This window comes from Emydura macquarii, unplaced genomic scaffold (genome assembly GCF_026122565.2).
Source record: "Emydura macquarii macquarii isolate MOO-44397 ecotype Brisbane River unplaced genomic scaffold, CSIRO-AGI_Emac_v2 contig_3348, whole genome shotgun sequence".
Taxonomy (NCBI): domain Eukaryota; kingdom Metazoa; phylum Chordata; order Testudines; family Chelidae; genus Emydura; species Emydura macquarii.
The window spans coordinates 6,461,713-6,481,148 of NW_027133485.1; the positions used below are offsets into that span (position 1 = coordinate 6,461,713).

The 19,436-nt window shown below is 49.9% G+C and overlaps 1 protein-coding gene across 15 annotated transcripts in view; it reads left to right on the forward strand.

Annotated features, from left to right (window-relative positions):
* MACF1 (microtubule actin crosslinking factor 1) overlaps nt 1–19,436 on the forward strand; it is a 222,084-nt gene that overhangs the window by 41,000 nt on the left and 161,648 nt on the right. For 12 of the 15 annotated variants that reach the window (XM_067533965.1, XM_067533971.1, XM_067533967.1 and 9 more), the window contains exon 1: nt 10,213–10,497. The exons of 1 other annotated variant lie outside the window; for it this stretch is intronic. In XM_067533965.1, coding sequence (XP_067390066.1) covers nt 10,281–10,497 — 217 coding nt within the window. In that variant the 5' untranslated portion in view covers nt 10,213–10,280. Of the gene's footprint in view, nt 1–10,212; nt 10,498–16,752; nt 17,041–19,436 lie in introns of those variants that run through there. 2 more of the 15 variants (XM_067533973.1, XM_067533976.1) reach the window with 1 other exon arrangement.

The window sequence follows — 19,436 nt, forward strand, 5'->3', positions numbered from 1 at the left end:
ATTCCTTGGTGATTCTGACCAGCTGCCGTAAAATGGCGGTGACTCTCGCAAGATGCCCCAAACCTTCCAGATGAGAAATCTGTTCAGGGAAAGCAGAGAGAGGCTCTGTAAGGACTGGAAGCCTGGTGGTGTCTCTAGATCTTGTCAGGAGTTGCATCTTCAATCAGCACCACTGCTGTGTCAGAATGGCCTGGGGGGTGTGGAAAAGATGCAGGAGGCGAGCTGAGTCAGGAGACATGAGTTTGATTCTGCCCTTGTGCTAGTGGCTCATCGTTCAGCAGCTGCCCACCGCCCTTCCTGGCACAGGCTGGCTTCCTGGAATGAAACAGGAAAGAGGATGTACACAGGGGACCCGTGACAGGGAAAGCTGGTACCAGTGAGCATGGTAGCTCTTTCGGGGAACCAGAAGCCATAGTGGTGCTTGTCTGACACACGGGTTATTGCAAAACACAACACCCCATGTTAGATGATTTTATTGAAACGGCTGCCTCCGAAAAGATGCCAAGCACCCTGCAGACTGAATGGTGAACCGAGTATTCTCTGAGCCAGCCGTGGAATGACTCAGCTGTGTGTGATTCCTCTCCATTGTTCTGTGTAGTGAAACCCCTCTGCAAAATGAATACAGCAGCATCAATATCATCGCCGCCTTTCCCGGCCAAGGGACAAGAAGTTCCCTAGTGTATTCATGGCTCCTCTTATGTTTAGCACGATACGCTGGAGGAGATGGAGCCTGTTTTTATAGGCTCGACTGACTGTGCTTATTGAAAAGGGCCCTTGTGTTCCCAGGGTGCTGCGGAATTGAGATCAAGAGCTGGGGTGGGGAAAGGAGGGGGAGACTTGAGGTGCCTGTAGTAACTCAGTGAGGGGGCTGGTTCTGATGGGAACTGTACTGCAGCCCCTTGATCATCTTTGGGGGGGGTGTGTGTTTCTTTCCCCCTCCAGCCATTTAATATGCAACTCCGATGCAGGCGAGGTGCCAGCCAGCGTGCAAACAGGTCAGAACTGGAAAGTAGGCTGCATCTTCTGGCTCCTGTGCTAGTTCTGGTCTCTCTCATTTCCACCCAGAAGCGGGAGCTGTTGTCTTACGTTTCCCTGAATCAGAGATGCTTTGGTTTTTGGTGTTTCTGCGGTGCCACCTGGCCGCCATGGGAGGGAATGCACTGAGCATGTGGGCCTGGGGATCCCTTTCTGTGCGGGATACTAGGTAGGAATACAGCCCCAAGGATCCTGCCGACCTGCTCGGCACCCAGCAGGCCCGGGGTCACTTCCTGTGTCTGACACTAGGTTGGGAGGGAACCTCCTACAGCTGCCTTGGGCTGAGAATGCCCCTAAGTCCACTGCAACTCCAGGCCGGGGCAATCAACCCCTTGCAATAAAGAATAGGGGTTGTGGAGAGAGCTCATTATTACAACTGCCCTGAGCTGGTGGGGTCTGTAGACCCTCACTGTGCGGGACATGGGTAGGGGAGAGAGAACCCACTGCACCCCTGGCTCCATCCTTTTGCGTGTGGAAGGCTGGGCAGGGTGCCCTAGGGGCCACCGAAGATCTGCCCCTTTCTGTGTGAGGGGCCGGTCGGAGAACCCCTGTCTTCTCAGGGTAGTGATTTGGTTTCTGGGCTTTGAGTTGCTGGCAGGCGGTTTCCCAAGTCATATGGGGGAGATGTGATGCCGGGTCAGCCATGTGGGAATGAGACAGGAAAACGCACAGCAAGGGGGAAGGTTGGGCTTTAGCCGCACGCTGTCTGGCCCGAGCCAAGGGGTGACTCAGCTCTGGAATGGAAAGTGCACTTGGACAGAGGATTGTTCAGTGGAAGTTGCTTCTTCTCCCGTGGGTGCAGAGGAAGCAGTGCTGTGGGGGGGGACCTCATGCAAAGGCTGGCGGTGGATGGGACGGCTGCCTGTTGTAGCAAGTTGTTCCCTTTGCCTGTATTCCCGTTGCTGTCAGCCGTGCTGCCTTCTTGTGGCATGGATGTGCTGGGAAGGGAGCTGGGGGAGGAGAATGAGTTAGGCACCTGTCCCTAGAGATTGCTAATGTCCCCAGTTTGGATGCATTCTTCCACTGAGGGCTGGAGCCTGGAATACTTGAGCAGCTGTACCTGCCTCTCCCTGCAGGCAGCACTGTGAGGCGGGGATAATGTAGCTGGGATGGTGCATGCGGCGCACAGCCTCCGTAACTGGACTGCTCTGAGCACCAAGTGCCTCCCATGGGGAAGTACCTAAGGGTCAGAAATGCTGATGTTGAAAAGCCAGGAGAACGCTGTAATAACCCGTACAACATGTGGCATGGACTGGTGGGGAGGGCGGCGAGAGGGGACTCTTGTGCTCTGTTCCTGTCTTTGCTGCTGCCTCAGCGTCTGGCCTTGGACAAGTCTCTTCGCCTCTCTGTGCCTCAGTTACTCCTTCTGTAAAATGGGGGCAACCAGACCTTCACCCAGAAGAGCTGCTCTGTTAAACTCCGTGCCGCTTGCAGCTGGGCCGAGGGGGAAATTGGGTTCATCTTGTGTTTGTGCATGGGACAGGGCCCACAGCTGGACGTGTCCCCATGGGCTCTTATGTTAGGGCCCGATCCAAAGCCCATTGAAATGAACGGAAATGCTCCCATTGGCTTCAGTCCATAGGGGATGATTGGGAGACAGTGTGATGCAGTGGATAGAACACTGGACTGGGGCACAGGAGGCCTGGGTTCTGTTCCCAGCTCTACCACTGGCCTGGCTGAGTGAGCCGCTGTGCCTCAGTTTCCCCATCTGTACAATGGGGCAAGTGCGACTGCCCTCCTTTGTAAAGCACTTGGAGATCTAGGGATGAAAAGCATGAACAGCAGCTGGGGGTGGCTGGTTGTTGTTTGTGCTTGTGGAGCACATGCCCTCCTTAAAAGTCCAGCCTTGGCTCCCCTCAGGGCCACAGTGGGACGCGTGAAGTGTGCTGAGGTTCTCTGATGAAAGGCGGTATTTTCGTGCAGAGTAGGATTGGTTTTAGCTTGAGCGTGATGTGTTACGGGTGTGTATAATGACTGGATTTGGAATGTGAGCCAGGAGTTGCAGAATGACAATGTACAATATATAATATTCCACCTAGGATTAGCAGAGGGAGAATTAGTGAGACTCAGATGTGGAGAAAAGAGATGTATACAGGTGTGGCTTGAAAATCCCTGGGGAGTCGGGCTACAACGGGGGAGAAAAGAGGCAGCTGGAAGACAGGGCGTGGTCAGAGGAGAGGCGCTTGTTAATGTTGGTTCTGTGGTTGAGATGGTGCCCTGTCTCTGAGAAGGGATGCACAGGGTATAAAATAGGCCATAAGGCCCTGCTGAGAAACACAGGACCCTTGTGCTGTGAGTGTGTTAACAGAACCCAGCTGCAGGCTCCTGGTTGGGTTTGCTCTGGGCCGGTTTTAGACAACCCTATAAGTACAGAACAAATCCTGTGCGTGGAGTAAATGAACGTCTCTCTCTCATGGACTCTAAGGTCAGAAGGGACCATTAAGATCATTTAGTCTGACCTCCTGTACAACGCAGGCCCCAGAACCTCACCCACCCACTCCTGTAATCTAAGACTGAGTTAGTGAAGTCCTCAAATCACGATTTAAAGACTTCAAGGTACAGAGAATATACCAGCAAGTGACCCGTGCCCCATGCTGCAGAGGAAGGCGAAAACCCCCCAGGGCCTCTGCCAATCTGCCCTGGGGGAAAATTCCTTCCTCACCCCAGATATGACAATTACTTAAACCCTGAGCATGTGGACAAGGCTCACCCGCCAGACACCCAGAAAGAATTCTCTGTCGTAACTCACAACCCGCCCCCTCTCCTCGGATTCTTGTTGAATTCTAAGACGCACGTGTGTGTCGTCGTGTGTCTCTCCCCCCCCCCCCTTCCTTCCAGTAGAACCACTGCCGCCTCAGCCCGAGAAGCCGCTGAGAAGGGGCCTAAAATTAGCTGTATGTTTTTGTATGTGCAGGATGGTTTCCATGGCTGGGCAGTGTAAGAAGGGCCCTGTCTGGCATGGTTCCTGTCACTGTCACCGTCTTAGCGATACTGTGGGGCTCTGGGTACAGCATGGAGCATCTGGCTGGCGGTTCCGTGGCTCCCTGAACTGGCTCGCGGCTGTGTGTTTGACAGTTGAGTGAAAGATAAGAGGTGCAGCTATTTCTGGGACTTCCTAGTATTTCCCGCATCCTCCTTGTCCAGATGCGTCTCCTGGAGCCAGATGAATTACAGCCCGTTATCGATTTCCTACAGCAGCCGCAAAATGCTGAAACTCGCTTACGCTTAATGCAGTCGATTTTTTTTTCTTTATTAAAAGAGAAAAGGAAAATGGAGTTAAATTGAGTGGAATTAAGTGCGCTCCTGTCCTTTCACTTAGCCCCATGCAGTACGCCTGCTCCAGACGTACGCAGGCCCCTCCAATAACTAGGATTGTCCCTGGCTCCAGAGTCTGCAGAAGAGTGCACAGTCCTCCTTATGGACATAATTCATTCCTTTGCACTGCGCTATCCTTCACATGGTGGCTGTACGGGGTTGCATTTGTTCTAGATGTGGTTCGGCTGGGGCAGGTGACATGCTGCAGGCTCCAAATAAAGGACACAAGGGGCTAGCTGATTAAATGTTCACATCACTGGTATGTCTGCCTCGGCTGGTCCTCTCTCTGAAATCCGACTGGCTGCTCAATCAGCCAGTCTCTCTCAAGTCTGGCCTGGCTGTGGGGAGCTGAGATAGCTGGGCCGCTCTAGATACTCAGGCGCTCTGCCCATTGCATGGGGACAAGTCAGCACGTCTGGAGGATCAGGGGCGATCTCGGACTTGAACTGCTGCCCTGCTATGCCCTCTGGCCCCGCGCTTGCTCAATGCCATCGCTGCTGTGGGTGAGGAGCTGGAAGTGGCAGGGGGTGGCCCAGCACACAGTATGTGCTTATTGTATTGTCCACGTCCCTAGGCGATGGAACAGTTAATTATACACCATAGCAAAGACACAGAGCTCTCCCTCACTTCAGCTGGCTGCTGCCTTCCTCCTTTACTCCCTGCATCCTTTACCCTATTGCAGCTGTTGTCCTTTTCTTCCTTATTCCCTCCTCCACCTCTCCCTCTTTCTTCCTTGCCACCTGTTCCTTCCACACCTTTCTATTCAGGCCATGTTCTGCCTTCCTGTACTTTCTCAGCTCTATTGTTACTAAGCCGGTGTGGCCCATTCTCATGGTTTTAATGTGAGTCTCGCAGCATTTGCTGTTTCTTAGGAAGCCGGATCACATGAGAATCTCAGCTTTAATTTGTTTTTAAGTAAGTTTCTAGCCCTCCTGGTTGCAGAGGGACACTTGAAAATGTGACCCTGAAGGCCCAGACACTAAATGAATAGAAAGAACTTGAAAGAATTTGAAAAGTACTGTGTGTTTTAGGCCAATCTCATGATTTCAGGAGGTCTGACTCAGATTTGTAAATGCTAGGGTTGGCATTCCTGTTGTCTGTATACAGTACCATAGGTATGCACACACGGGCCCCTTAAGCTTAGCTAGTGTGCAATTGTCTCCTCTGCAGCCTATCCTCCATGTCACACAGCGTGAATTCCTGTTGACATGGTGGCTGTTCTCCCCCGCTGCTGGTCCAGCTATTCTGGTGAGATCCTGTGAACTTCCTAAATTCTCCTGGGGTCTCCTTTATTTCCTGCAGCTTGGACTGCGGCTCTGTGGCTCTCAGGGAAGTGGCATTGGAATAGAGTTGGGGGTACAGAGATGGGGTTCAGCTCTCCACAAGAACAGAACCTGGTGGCTAAAAGTTGGCTTTTATTTCTCTCACTGCATCTGTCCTTCCCTCTTTCCATTTCCGTGCTTTGTAGAGCACCCTTCCTTTCTGTTTCTCTTCTACTAGTTGCCAGAAGCTTGTTGTTTCCAGTTCATGTATCATTAACGGCATATTGGGCTGCATGAGTAGGAGCATGGCCAGCAGATGGAGGGAAGTGATTATTCCCCCTCTATTTGGCATTGGTGAGGCCTCATTTGGAGTATTGTGTCCAGTTTGAACCCCCCACTACAGAAAGGATGTGGACAAATTGGAGAGAGTCCAGCAGAGGGCAACAGAAATGATGAGGAGGCTGGAGCACATGACTTCTGAGGAGAGGCTGAGGGAACTGGGCTTGTTTAGTCTGCAGAAGAGAGGAGTGAGGGGGGATTTGATAGCAGCTTTTAACTAGCTGGAAGGGGGCTCCAGGGAGGAGGCTGTTCTCAGTGGTAGTAGAAGACAGAACAAGGAGCAATGGTCTCAAATTGCAGGGGGGGAGGTCTAGGTTGGTATTAGGAAAAACTTTTTCTCTAGGAGGGTGCTGAAGCACTGGGATGGGTCACCTAGGGAAGTGATGGAATCTCCATCCTTAGAGGTTTTAAAGATGCGGCTTGACCAAGCCATGGCTGGGATGATTTAGTCAGGGTTGGTCCTGCTTTGAGCAGGTGGTTGGACTAGATACCTCCTGGGGTCCCTTCCAGCCCTCATCTTCTATATGATTCTGTGATTCATATGGGTGCTCTGCTCTCCTGGGCAAAGAAAGCACTGCTAGTCCTGGCGAAATTGCACCAGCTGAGGCCAAGCTTTTTGACCCAGCTGCGTATAAATCAGCAGGAGGGGAGAGAATGAGAATTGAGGGGTCTCTTAGATACTTCGGCTCACTGATGCTGCTTTCAGACACTGCATGTCAAGTCAGATAGTTGGTGTACGCTTGCACCCATTTTGGGACTTGATTATGGAGGGGCTCCATAGATATCATGTTTAAATAGTGTACGTAAAGGTGCAGACACTTATGTTCCTGCTCTCTCTGCGCTGAGCACTCTGTTGTAGAGACGAACAGCATCTCAGACAGTGCTTTGTAGAGTACCTGGGTTCCCTGCCCACCTCCCGCGGAGGGGGAAAGCAAGACTAAAACTGCTCAGTATGTGTAAGTTTGGCTATGACAGGAAAGAAGGGGACCCAATACCTCAGAAGTAGCAGGTGGCTGTAGGAACACCAAGGACGGAGTGGGTTTGTTCAGGGTGGCACAGAGGGCTAGCTGTAGGGTGGAAATAAAGGGACAACATAGAAGGAAGATGAGGAAGACTTCCGGACAGGTTGTTCCTCCTAGAACACCCAGTGGTGTAAAAAAAAGGCTGTGGAATAGTTCCCCTGGGCATGGAGAAGCCCTGTTGCTTGGGATATTTGAAGCCAGACAGAGCAAAGCTCTAGAAAACACCCAATAGCAGGAATGATCCTGCACTCTGCCCACTTGGTGGGTCTCCACATGAAGTGGATAGGAGGAGGTGAGCCCTCATTTTGATTCAGGGACGTTCCAAGCATCTAATGCATGTAAGTCTCCCCTTGTGTTGCTGTGTACATATGAAATGCTGCCGCTCTGTATGATGCAGAATAATGGTTTTGCCAGTTTTGGTAGCACTGTGAGGCTTAGAGGTTTGAAAATGCTGCTGGGCTGGGCTGGCCTCTCGCTTTGGTTGAAGCTGTTACAGGGGCTGAGGCTCTTTGGTTTAATAGCTGTGTGCAGCATCGTCGCTTTCGCTGATTTACTCAAACCTGAGACAGATTCTGACTATGTGGGAAGCTCTGCATTATCTGTCTTACTGAGCAGAGGTTCCTGTCTCAACTGAGTGGAGAGCAGTCTGAATTAGTAGTTTCATGCACTGTTTCCTGCTTACATGGAACTGGTTTGCGTGCTAATGAGCTGGGGGTATGCGTGTGTGTGTGGGGGAGGGGGCTTTCCCCTTCACTACAAAGATTTTTCAGAAGGATAAACTGCGGTTGTCGTCATGGTACCACTTCCTTCAAGTTGCATCTAAAATCAGAGCCTGAATCTGTTTTTTTAATAGAAAATCCATGTTGAAAAATAAATGAGGTGTTTAAGGGTCAGGGATTCAGTCGACTTTGGAGAGTGTCTTTACTGGAATGAGGTTGGAACAACTGGGTACAGAGGGGTGGAGGAGAATTGAGTGGTATCCCACAGTTTGGCCTCTCCATTCTCTCTGCCTGTTACCTACAAAGAAACATGGGGTCTGAGAGAGTTTAAATATTGGGGCATCGGGATTTGAAATAGGATCCCGGTGTGCTCCTTGTTCTTGAGGCTAAGATATTTGGGATTCTCTGTCCTCATCTGCGAGTGCTGGTTAAAGAAAGAAAACTCCCAAATAGCACCGGTGCAAAGTGAAGGTGCAGGGAGACCTCATGTAACCATAGTACATTGCTAGATACTAACTCTTAATAGAAGGACTTCTGCACAGAATGCAGTGTCTCATTTTGCATATTCAGAACGCGTTCATGGCGAATGGGACCAAAGAATCAGAGAGACCCAGGTCAACGCCAGCTGTGGCCAGCTACTAAAATAGCTGGGAGCTCTATGACTAATACAAGAGCTAAAATGGGGCCATATGTGCTCATTCCCATACTGAAGCTCCAAGCAGAGTGATTAGAATTGGGTCCAAACTGGAACCTTTTGTCCAAACGCTCCTCCCTCTTAAGTCTTTCAGAGTCCACATAAAATGGAACCTAGATGAAGACTAACCTGTACTTCTGGTGTTGCAAAACAGGATCGCTGCAGATTCTCTTTTATAGCTCTTATCTGAAGCCCTTCCACAGAACTTCGGGGTTTCTGAGAAAACTGAACCCAGACTGGAACCTCGCCTTGCTTTTACAGCCCTAAAGCTCGATCCACCTGGGCGATTTTGCAAACCCAAACTCCCGTCTCTTTGGCCGGTCTCTGAGGATTACATTTCTCCCAGCTGTTTCCTCTCATTTCCATCTGTTCCCTGTTGGGCAGCTTAGCTCACCAATCTGGGTAAGTGGTCTGGCCCCATTTTTATTTGTGGAGAGGTTTAACACCAGCATGGTATGGTCTGTGTTTTTCTTCCTCGTTCATGTATCTTTGTGGAAGTTTTCCCAAATGTACAAGATGAAACAGGAAATGTGTGGACTGTAAAATGACTCCTCCAAACAATAAATCCCTCTAAAAACTACAGCCTGTAGGGTTAGTCCTTCTCTCTCAGCTCATTTGCCCACCCCTGCACTATGAAAGGCATCTCTGCTGCATAATGGATGACGAGGCAGAGGGTCCCTATGGACGTGGGTAAGAATTGTAGGCAGAAGTGAGGAACAGTGGAGATAATGAAAGAGCCAGGCTACCCAACCTGGTATTTTTGTGTGTGCGTGTGAGAGAGAACTTCAAATGAAGCTGCAACTGCTTCACCTCTTATATTACCGTCGCTTGGAGCAGGATTTCCTGGCGCTAAAATGATCAGATCTGTTATTTCCTCTTCATGTCCAGGAGATGTCCTTAAAAGACACCCCCAATCTCCCGTGGGCTCCAAATCAAGCTATTTGAAACAATGGTGCGCTGTCTCGTATGACTTCCCTGGCACCAGCGTCGGATGGCGAATCTGCCCAGTGACTCAGAGTAGCTGATGCAAACAAAGGTTGCAGTGTGCCTCCACTGTCCTTGAAAGATACCAAAAGGCTACCTTCGTTTCTGACTCAGCCGCTCCTTGTTCAGTGCTGGCCCCAGAGCTGCAGCAAACGGGATGTGTCCTACAGCAAATCAGTGTGAGAGAGTTTACATTTAAGATAGAGGTTTTGGGCTACATTCAAAGTTGGTGTAAGCGGGTGCAGTTCCGTGGAAGTCCGTGGAATCGCCCCAGCTTACTGTAGTGATGGAATCAGCCCAAGGCCTGCATTCACCACGCACAGAAACGTAACATCTTTGATTTAAAATGCTCTGATAACTTTGTGTTCCCCCTTTCTCCTCTTGATCTTGAGTCTCTGATCCAGGAGCAGGGAGAGTTTTTGGCCAGGCCAGTCCAGGCCACTAAGACAGGCCTCAGGCCTTGCAGGCTGTATGCCCCAGGCAAACGCTACTCACTGTTCTGGCAAAGTCCCTCCTCTTTCCCTTGCTAGGCCCTGCTCCGGGAGAGGAGGCATTCCAATGGGGTTAGGCATGGAAATTTAGGAGCATGACGTCCCTCTCGAAGGGGGGTTGAAGTTAGATCACTTCAGCACAGTCAGTGGATGCCAAGGAAAGATGTTTGATTCAGCCTGACACTCACTTTCTCTCTCCCTCCCGCCGAGCCCTGTGTGGAGAGATCCCTGGCTTTGTCCGGTACTGGGCGAGCGTCACCTCTGCTGTAACTGTGCCTGCCTAGGCAGGGAAAGGGGGCGACCAGCTTTGGAGAGGAAGAGTTGCCTGGTGTAAACCGACAGGAAGTTTCTGTAGTTACCGTGGGTGACCGCTTTCTGCAAGCTCCACGCCTACTTCTCTCTGCCTCTTTCCCCCTGTGATGCTAGAACCCTGCAGCTGTAATCTCAGGAGAAAGGAACTTCGAGCCGGACCCAGAGCCCAGGGTTTGTGGAAAGCAGACGGGACGGAGTTCTGCGGGTTGGGAGAGGTGACAATGCCTCTTTTGGACGGGGCCCTTTTGCCACCCACGGTCTTTGTTCTGAGTCATGTTCTTGGCATCGCTGGGATCTTGTACTTGAGGAGACGGAGGAGAGAAGGTACGGTTCTTCCTTCACCCAGAGTACCGGGTTCAGATCTTCCTCCTCCTGTCTCCCTTCGTCACGCTTTGGCCGGGAGCAGAGATCAGGAAGTCCCCAGTGGTGCGAAGGGGGTGGGTGATCATGTGGTATATGCCTGCGGGAGGAGAGTAAGGAACCAAGATGGCTGTCACCCTCTTGTTAAAGGTGGATGGATTTTTGTTCCTTCTTCCAGGAAGCGGTGGTGATTTCTGATTGGCATGTTAGACACAGGGCTGGGTTGCAGCTGTTTGACATTTCTGTAGCCCTGTGTGAGGTCCAGCATCACCTGGGAGCAACCGCTTTGGTAAAACAGTGTGCACACTTTACGTACTGGCTGCTGCTTCTGGTCTTTGCCAGCACAGGGAGCTTACTCTGCATTTCTCACTTTTCGTTCACCTCTCCCCTTGAGAGAAGCAGCATCTTCTCCTGCCGAGGGGTGGAGTCAGGGCCCTGGCACTGTGTGAGTCTGGGCACAAAGACGACTCTGAATAGCTGTTACTAAACTTTCTTCCAGTTTCTCTGCTGGTGTGCGAGAGGCATGGGAGGGGGATTGACTGGAAGCACTTTGAAAAGAGCGAGGGTTTCTGGGGTGGAGGTGAACGATGGGGAGGGAAGGGGCCGCTGGGGGCATGCTCAGAATTTTCATTGAGTTCTCCGCTGGGCTCTTGTGCCATTTTATTTTACAGACCGTCCATTCCACAACCCTTTGTTACAGTAAAATCTATCTCATGCACACAGGGTGCAGTCCTGTGGCTGTAACATAGCTCTGGCAGTGAGGACCCCGGATTTCTACTGGGTTCTGCTGTCGACTCACTGTGCAGCATTTGAAGCTGACTGCCTCAGTTTCCCAAAATAGGGATTACACGTGCCCACGTCACACAGCCGTGAGGATTCGTCAGCTGGTGATAAAGCTCTTGGAAAATGTAAAGCCTCAGACAAGTGCTAAATATTATCCTGTCTTGCACTTCCACACTGTCCTTTTCTCTCCAACCAATCATCTTTCCTCCTGAGTGTTTCCTGTTTTCTCTCCCCTCCAGTTGGTATCTCTGTCTCCCATCCTTTCCCCGCTGCCCTCCCGTTCCTTCAGCTTTTGCTCTTTGCCCATTTACATTTCTTACCCCTCCAAGGAAATGGGGCTTCCTCTCTCATCTACCTTCTCTGCAGTCAGCAACTTTTTTTACGATATACAGTATGCAGTATATCCCTCTAAACAGCATTAGCTGTAATGTCGCTAGTTAACCCAGTCACCCTTCCCCACTTAATCTGTTCAATGTCAAAGCTGCCTCGGACAGATTTGCTTGGCTGTATGTTTGTTTCCATGCCACATGTGGATTTAATTTCTTTACAGAGATACTATCTGTTCCCAGTCTCTTGCTCCCTGCATAACTCAGCAACCTCTATTCAGAGGAACCTTTTCCTCCTCTTTAAAAACTATTGCACTATAGATGATGGAAAAAATGAGCCCTATCTGATCCATATTTTCCTTTATATTAGTAAATAGCCTAAATTTTCCTTTTTGATATAGAACATGTCTTATCCTCCCCCTAACTGCACATTGCCAACTCACTTCTTTCCAAGCATACGGAAAGATCAGGGTAATCTCAGAGGAGCTTACCTGGTATAAATAAAATCTTCAATTGCATTTGCATCCTCTGCCATATAATTATTGTACACGCCTTCCAACTCCTAGGTCTCTCTTGGCATCGCTCCTTTCCATGTATCTCCCTCTAATTAAATATATGCGTGCTGGCTGATTTTCCACCAGATGTGTTTACGTGCATTTTTTCCAGGTTGAATCACAGTTATTTCCCATCCTCCATATTTCTAAACTCTACATCCACTTCATTTAGCTCTCTGCTTTCATGTTTGGTGTTCATGCCACCTTTCGTATTAATAGCAAGCACAGATTTTAATCACCCCGGTATTCCTGAGCCTTTCCCTCATATTCCAGAACAATTAAAGATATTAAAGGTGATTGGCAAAAAAGAACATATGCCCCTTTTTAATAATCGTGTACAGAGGTTTTCCCCCCACCCCAAAGTATTTCTTCTGCTTGATTGTTTTTTACCTCAGTCATTCAAATCCTCTAAACTGAAAAACTGGGTGACTGGAGAACTAGTGAAATGGTGACACCAGGCAGGGCCAGCGCGAAAGCTGAGCAGATGGGAGTTTTAGTCAGATGTTGACAACTTTTGGTTTTTTTACTAGGACCTATTTAACAAAAGCTTCCTTTATCCTACGTGTTGTTGGGTCATTGAAGTTAGTTGACACCACCACTCCTTCCGATAAGGGGTCAGCGCTCTCCATAACCATCCTTGGGGCCCCTGAGAGATCTTCCAGTGAAGCTAGGAAAGAGCAGATTTGATGCCCTGATATTTTTAAGATTAGAAAGAAGCAAGAGGAAAAAAACCAACTTAACCTTCCCCCCACCCCACCCCGGCTTACTTTTCAGGCCTTCTTTCTCCTCGACAAAGAAGCCCGAAAGGGCAAGCCAAATTGTTTAAAAATCCTTTTCAAGTCTCCTTTAAGTGAAATCGCCTACCTGCCTGTCTGAACTGGGGGTTGGGACATCTGGGTGCTCAATGGATTTCTCCAAACTGGCCAAACTTTGAAAATTGACCCGACTGACCAATTCCTTTCCCTCCCCTCCATCCAGGGAGGGTGCGGTTCCTCTTCCCAGCAGAGCCACAGGTAGGTTGCATCAGTACTTGAAAGGAGCCAGGGAGCCTGGTCGGCGTGTGGGCAATGGTGAAATCTGGCAGGCTTGGAAGGCGTTTCCTCAAAACAAAAGGGAAAAAGCGGACGTGGGGAGCAACAGTTTAGAAGAGGCTAGTTATGAATTGCTTCTGGTAGGGAGACTGGGCTGCAGGTTTTCCTTTCCCAGTTCTTCCCCCCCTAGGGGTGACAAGACAGAGCTGCTGCCGCATTGGATGGGTCTCTGCCCCCAGACCAGGAGCTTGGCTTTGGGTTGGCAATGCAGCTGGATCTAGCTCTCCTGGTGGCTGCTGATTGACATGCAATTGGCCCGCGATGCGCCTGTCGAAAGAGCGTTAGGGAAAATTGTTGTGTACACACGTGTCCAAGTGGGGCTCGCAACCCTCACCTGCCCCCACAGAGCAGAGCGTGCCTGAACTTCGGTATTGGGATCTGAAGGGTGGAAAACTGTATGCAAGAGCAGTGTCATGCCCTTCTCCATTGTGTACCTCGTCACAACCTTGAGCTGGAGGGAGCTCTACTAGGGGAGACAGGGTGGAATGAATTGACCCTGTTCATTTCAGTCTTGCTCTTCTCTCTACATCAATGGACCCCATGCCCAACCTGGAAGCAGGGACTCTCGTTTGGGGTGAGAGGGAAGTTTAGTTTCCTTGGTCATTCCCTGCCTTTGCTTTCCCAGCTAGACTCCCCTGGTCGGGACAGAGGAGAAACCTTTCCTCTTGCTTCCCCACACTACACCCAAAGAACCTCCATTTTAATGCCACCCAGGTTCTCGCTCTAGCTGGGTTTGCGTCAGTGACTGACAGTGTAACTAAATGCGTGTCTTCCTCAACGGTGGCCGTCTCTCCTCCCCATACGCCATTATTTCTGGAGACTGAAAGATTAGAACTGCTACTGAGGAGGCCTGCAGAGGTGAACAGAGGGTGCCTCTGATTTAACCTTCATTTTAGCGCCTTCCTCAGGTGTGGAGGAATGAGTTTTGATGTAGAAAAGGCAGGGAGGTAGCAGTGGCCGGGTGACGGAGTGTAATCTATTAAATGATTAGGAAGACGAGTGCTTGGTCCTGCAAAGCCTCTGACGTCCTGCTAAGCAAGGCCCCGTTAGCATGTGGAGCAGCCGGAGTTGGTTTCCTGGAATTGTTGCTTGATGCTCATTTAGCCCAGGTTACACCTGCTGTGACACTTTTCAGGACTTTCTCTTAGGTTTTGTCCACAGTGGGCTCCCAGCTGTGCCAGCCAATTACATTACAGATTGTTATGAACAAACAAGCATCGTTGTCCAGGCCAGCGAGGTAAACTGTTATGCAACTGTGCTTCAAAGCTAGTCTGGTTCTGATCCAGGTGTGGTTGGTGTGGAAGGACTCATCCACATTTGACAGCATTATACATGATATATATATAACAACGGAAAGTGTTTTTCTGTACCAGTGCAGCTCCCCCAGCATGCTGTAGAGACAGGGTACAGGGGTTTTTACCAGACTGTCTGACTCTTTCTGGCTGAGCGTGCTGTGTGCTAAGGATTTCTCTCTATCTTAGGTATTTATATGGCTTCTGATACTTCAGTATCCGCCTTCCGATTCTTAAGGTATCCTGTAAGCAAGGAAGTGCTGTTTACCCCAGTTTTACAGCTGTGCAGCTGAGACAGACAGGCTGAGTGACTTGGCCAAAGTCACATGTGGAACAGGGACTCCGACCCCAGATCTCCCAAGTTGTAGGCTGGTGCCCTAACGGCTGGCCCCTCCTTTCTCTCTCTACGGTTTTGACTGTTATATTCTGGGTAAATTAAGGCTATCGAAGCTTCCTAGCATACACTCAGCTCCAGAGTCTGGCTCGTTAGTTTCCTTGGTCCTGACTGTTGTCTTGTATGAAATTCCTCTGCTGCTGTAATCTTTCTTCTGCTCTGCCCTCCTTCTTTCCCTGTGTGCCGGTCAGGTCGCTGACAATAGCAGCTTTGCTTTGCCCCTGCCCGCTATTCTGGTCTGGAATGCCAGGCTGTTGATTGGATAGCTTCTGGGTGGTGAGGGAATGGAGATGGGGTGGCCAGAGGAAACCAGCCAGAGAGCCTGTGTTAGGCAGGGGACAGAACTGAGAGGAGCTGAGGGGAGCTGTAACAGGTTGCTTATCAGGGTGACTCGGGAAAAGATTAGCCAGTGAGAGATAAGCTTGCAATGCCTTAATATTGTTAGCAAGAAGTAACATGGCATTATTATTAGCTCTTGGGTAGTAGTGGTGGGGGAGGTGTAATGTAATTAGAATTAAAGAACCACAGGGAGGTGGTTTTAAAAAAAAAAAAAAGGGCAAAAGAATCTTCTGGGTGAAATGATGAGAGAGCCCGCTCAGGGGATACTTGCCTGCAGAAATCTCCTGGGGAAGGTCCTTGAAGCTGCCCACTGCAAACCCTCTACAGGAGAAGAAGAGTGAGAGTTTCACCCACCCTCCTGCTCTGGTCTGCCCTGTCGCATGCTGGAACTCACTCCTAGGCACAGTGTATTTTCCTCTCTGAAGAGGACAATGATTCAAATCAGCCTAAGGCTGAAGAGGAATTATATATAGAAGAAGAAAGAGAAGAGGCAGCGATAAAGCGGCCCCTGTTATCTGTTTTGCGGCCGTTCTGAGCCTGCCGGTGCAGGATCACAGCCTTCAGCCAAAGGGTTTGATGCTGAGCTCTGGAACTTCGGGGCAGGGGAAATCATTGGTGAAGAAGCTGCTGTCTGGCCAGTGTGGATGACAAAGCCCTTTATTGTTCTCTCACGTCATACTGTGTGAGACTGGTGCAATTAACCAAGAACTGGAAAACAAGTTGGAAAAACAAATCAACAGCTTATCTGTGCAGAGATTCTGGGCTTTGCTGCATTCAGAGGGCTGTTCTCCGGCACAGTGGGACCGTAAGCTGGACCTGTTGGGCTTTCAGATGCAAAGCAGATATACTGGAAAGTCTACCTGGAATAGTACCTAGAGTGACCTGCATTGTGAGCTACCCTCTCTGCCTTTATTTTATGCCTTGGAGGTGTGCTGTTCTGTGGAATGCCTCTTGCAAATTTCCGGGAGCCTTGGAGTGGAAAGTGACTCTTCCTTGCTGTGTGGAAGAGGACCATCAGACTGACGTTCAGGACGCTTCGTCTCCAGCATGCAGGCACTGAATTTTCGCATTGACTGACTCCCCCTTCTGCAAGGGGTTCTAGTCTGCATCTGCCTGGGTCGGAGAAAATAATGTGGGTTGAGGATGAGCCTAATGCATAGGGGGCAGGATATTAGGCAATTTCTGTGCTGGTTCTGAGCGGTCAGTGGGAAGTTTATCGGCCCCAGCAGTGTTGGGAAGGTGCTGGTGGCTGTTTGGGGTTTTGTAGGCGCAGGTCTGTTGCATCCCGTGGATATGTAAAGTTGTTCCACAACACGGTCCCTTTTGCTTCTGGGTCTTGGTGCTGAAGAGTGACAGCGTCTGTCCTCTCCTGTTGGTGGGGGGAGAACTTCTGTCGAAAGTGTGAGGAGGACCATTTGCCTTTGGATGAGTATTTGGAGTGATGTCCTGAAAGGGAACTGCCTCTTCGAGCAGGTGGTAGGAAATGGTGGGAGGAGCCGCAACGGAGACCTGAGCAGACATTGGCTTGGGGCAAACCCGGCCAGCACACGCGAGGCTGACTTCAAGACACTTTCCTGTTTCGGTTGTGGAGGATGCCAGTGCGAGAGCCCCGTCGCGCACTGAGGACCGAACTCTGCTGACGCTGAGAGCAAGAGGTGGAGATGTGGCATATCTACAGAGGGGAGAGGGAGCTGAATGCACACTTGGTGTGCCGGATGTGCTGCATTGGTTAGTATGTTGAGTCTACTGCTCCCGTAATGCCTGGCGAGCTGGAGAAAATCAGAAATGCACTGCTCTCTTCTGACTCTGGAGAGCAATCTGCTATCATGCAGGCACCTTCTTGTGCTGTAACCAGCCTACAGTGACTTCAGGGTCTTGATAGCATGTAGTAGAGGGCAGGCAGGAAGAGAGTTTTGGGGGAAGGTGGCATTTTGAGGGGAGGGGGTGCGGGAAAGCATGGTGACTCGGTTTCATATCACAGTAGTTGGATCTGGTGCCCATTGGCTGCTCTCTTCTGGGTCTGCATGCTTCACTACAGACCCTGCTGCTTTACCAGGAAGCCATGCTTAAGCAATAGTCTCACATGGCCAAGGACAGGGCTGTATATTTTAATAGAAGTGAGTTGGCTGTTTTCAACACCCGATTTCCTGGCTGTGCTACAAGAGGGGGGAATAGTTCAGAGGGCTAAAAAGCCATCTAGGAGCTGACTGCAATGAGTTTATTGAATTTTCTCATGGCAATCCTCAGAACAAATAGATGATAAAGAGAAGGCAGGAGGTATTCCTTGGAAGATGGAGTGATGTTGACCAGGTTTAAAAGGAGTGGGGATGTCCTGGGGGTACATAGATGTTCTGTGGCACAAGAACAAACTGTGCAGCTGCTTGGAGTGTGGGAAGGGAAAGGAGATTAAAAGATGAAGATGGTACTTACAGACCTGCCTGGATTCAGAATTTTTTTTGAGGCAGGGCTGGGATGGGATGGGGTTTCTCAGGCCTGTGGGGTTACCTCCAAAATCTCAGGGCCTTGGCTATGCTTCTGTGATTGCTGCTGTCACTGTGTCAGGTGCTGTGACTGCGGAAGAGACTAAATAGAATAGAGTGCTCTGGGTACTGGCCAGACAAGATGCAAATCAGAGAGTTCACAAGCCCTGCCATTGTCTGGAGGCATTTAAGGTGTGGGGAGATGCTTGCTTGTTTGTTCTTTCTTTCTTTAAGAAATAGTTTGTCCCTTTCTTATACTGGTATTTGGTCTCTTCCTTGCCTTGAGACCTGGCTTTCTGCATATCAGTCAGATCTCTCCCCAGAGACCTACAGTAACTGACTGCTCCTCCGTCCCTGACTCGGTAGTCACGATTCTCAGGAATCAACACAGGGACCCATTAAGGAAGGGCCCACTTACTGCTGGATGGAACCAGTGCAGGGAAGTTGCCTGGAGCGGTTACTGAGAGCAGTGAGGAGGAACACCAGTCGAAGTGAACTGCAGAGGTCTAGGCGCCATCTCCACCTGATGCTGATAGCAGGAAGGCCAAGGGTCGTGCACTCTGAGGTCACTGAGTCCTAACACTGGGGCGCAGGAGTGAAACTTGCGTTGTGCAGGCACTTGTACAGACCCCCATTTACCTGTGCACTGTTTCACACGTGCATTGTCCGTTTTGCTGTTTACAGAGGATGCTCAGTGTGCGCTGCAGTTTGTTTAGATTGTGTGTCCGACAGTGGTCGGAGATCTGGAACAGAAAGTGATGACAATACTTTCCCACTGTCAATTGAATGGTAAAATGGGCGTTAAGTTTTCAGAATGGGCAGTGTTGATCTTCTGTCAGCTGGCCTTCCATTACCTTTATTCTCTGGTTTAATATATCACGTACTTGAGACTTTAAAAGCCTGAGGGTATTTGTGTTAATGATCCTCTGTCACTTTTCATAAGAGCAGGGATTTGCCTTTATGTTGGCCTAAATTTAAATCCCCCCTCCCACTCCTGCTGCAATATACCACATGCCTTTCAGCCGCTGCTGTGCGTGTGCAGTTTGTGCAGTAGCTACAGGAGAGAGGCGCCTCAGAAATGTAAACGTCATCAGTGGAGTGTCGTGCCTTATCACTAGTGGGACGCTCCATTGGGATTGGGGCTGGCCAGAGCTAAATGTACCTCAACAACTCAGCGATTCATCTCTGTAATTAGGTCAGATTGTACCGTACCTCTCCCAATGGGACGGCAATCGGGACTGGGGGCCTCTCTCTAGGTGCTATTCTAATACAAATATTAATACTGCCTAAGGAAAGTGGTGGAATTCCTATCTCTTGGGAATTTATAAACAAGGCAGGACCAAATATTGGGAAATATACTAAAAGGAGCAATTGTGAAATGCCCAGGGAGTGTGTGTGTAGGGGGAGGGGATGGATAGATATTTCTGTCTTCGGTGAGTCCGGAAAAGTTGATAGTGCTGAAGAGGTTCATGACCCTGGGCACTAGAGTCTCAGATGCCATGGTGAGGAGCACAGTATAAAGACATGCAAAGAGAAGGGTTTTGGAAAACCATACCTGTTCCATTTAAAGGCACGAGTCACTGCACAGGAGCATGCAGAAGGCAGAGTGGGGTCTTTGTAGCTGGGATGCTGTAAGATATGCAG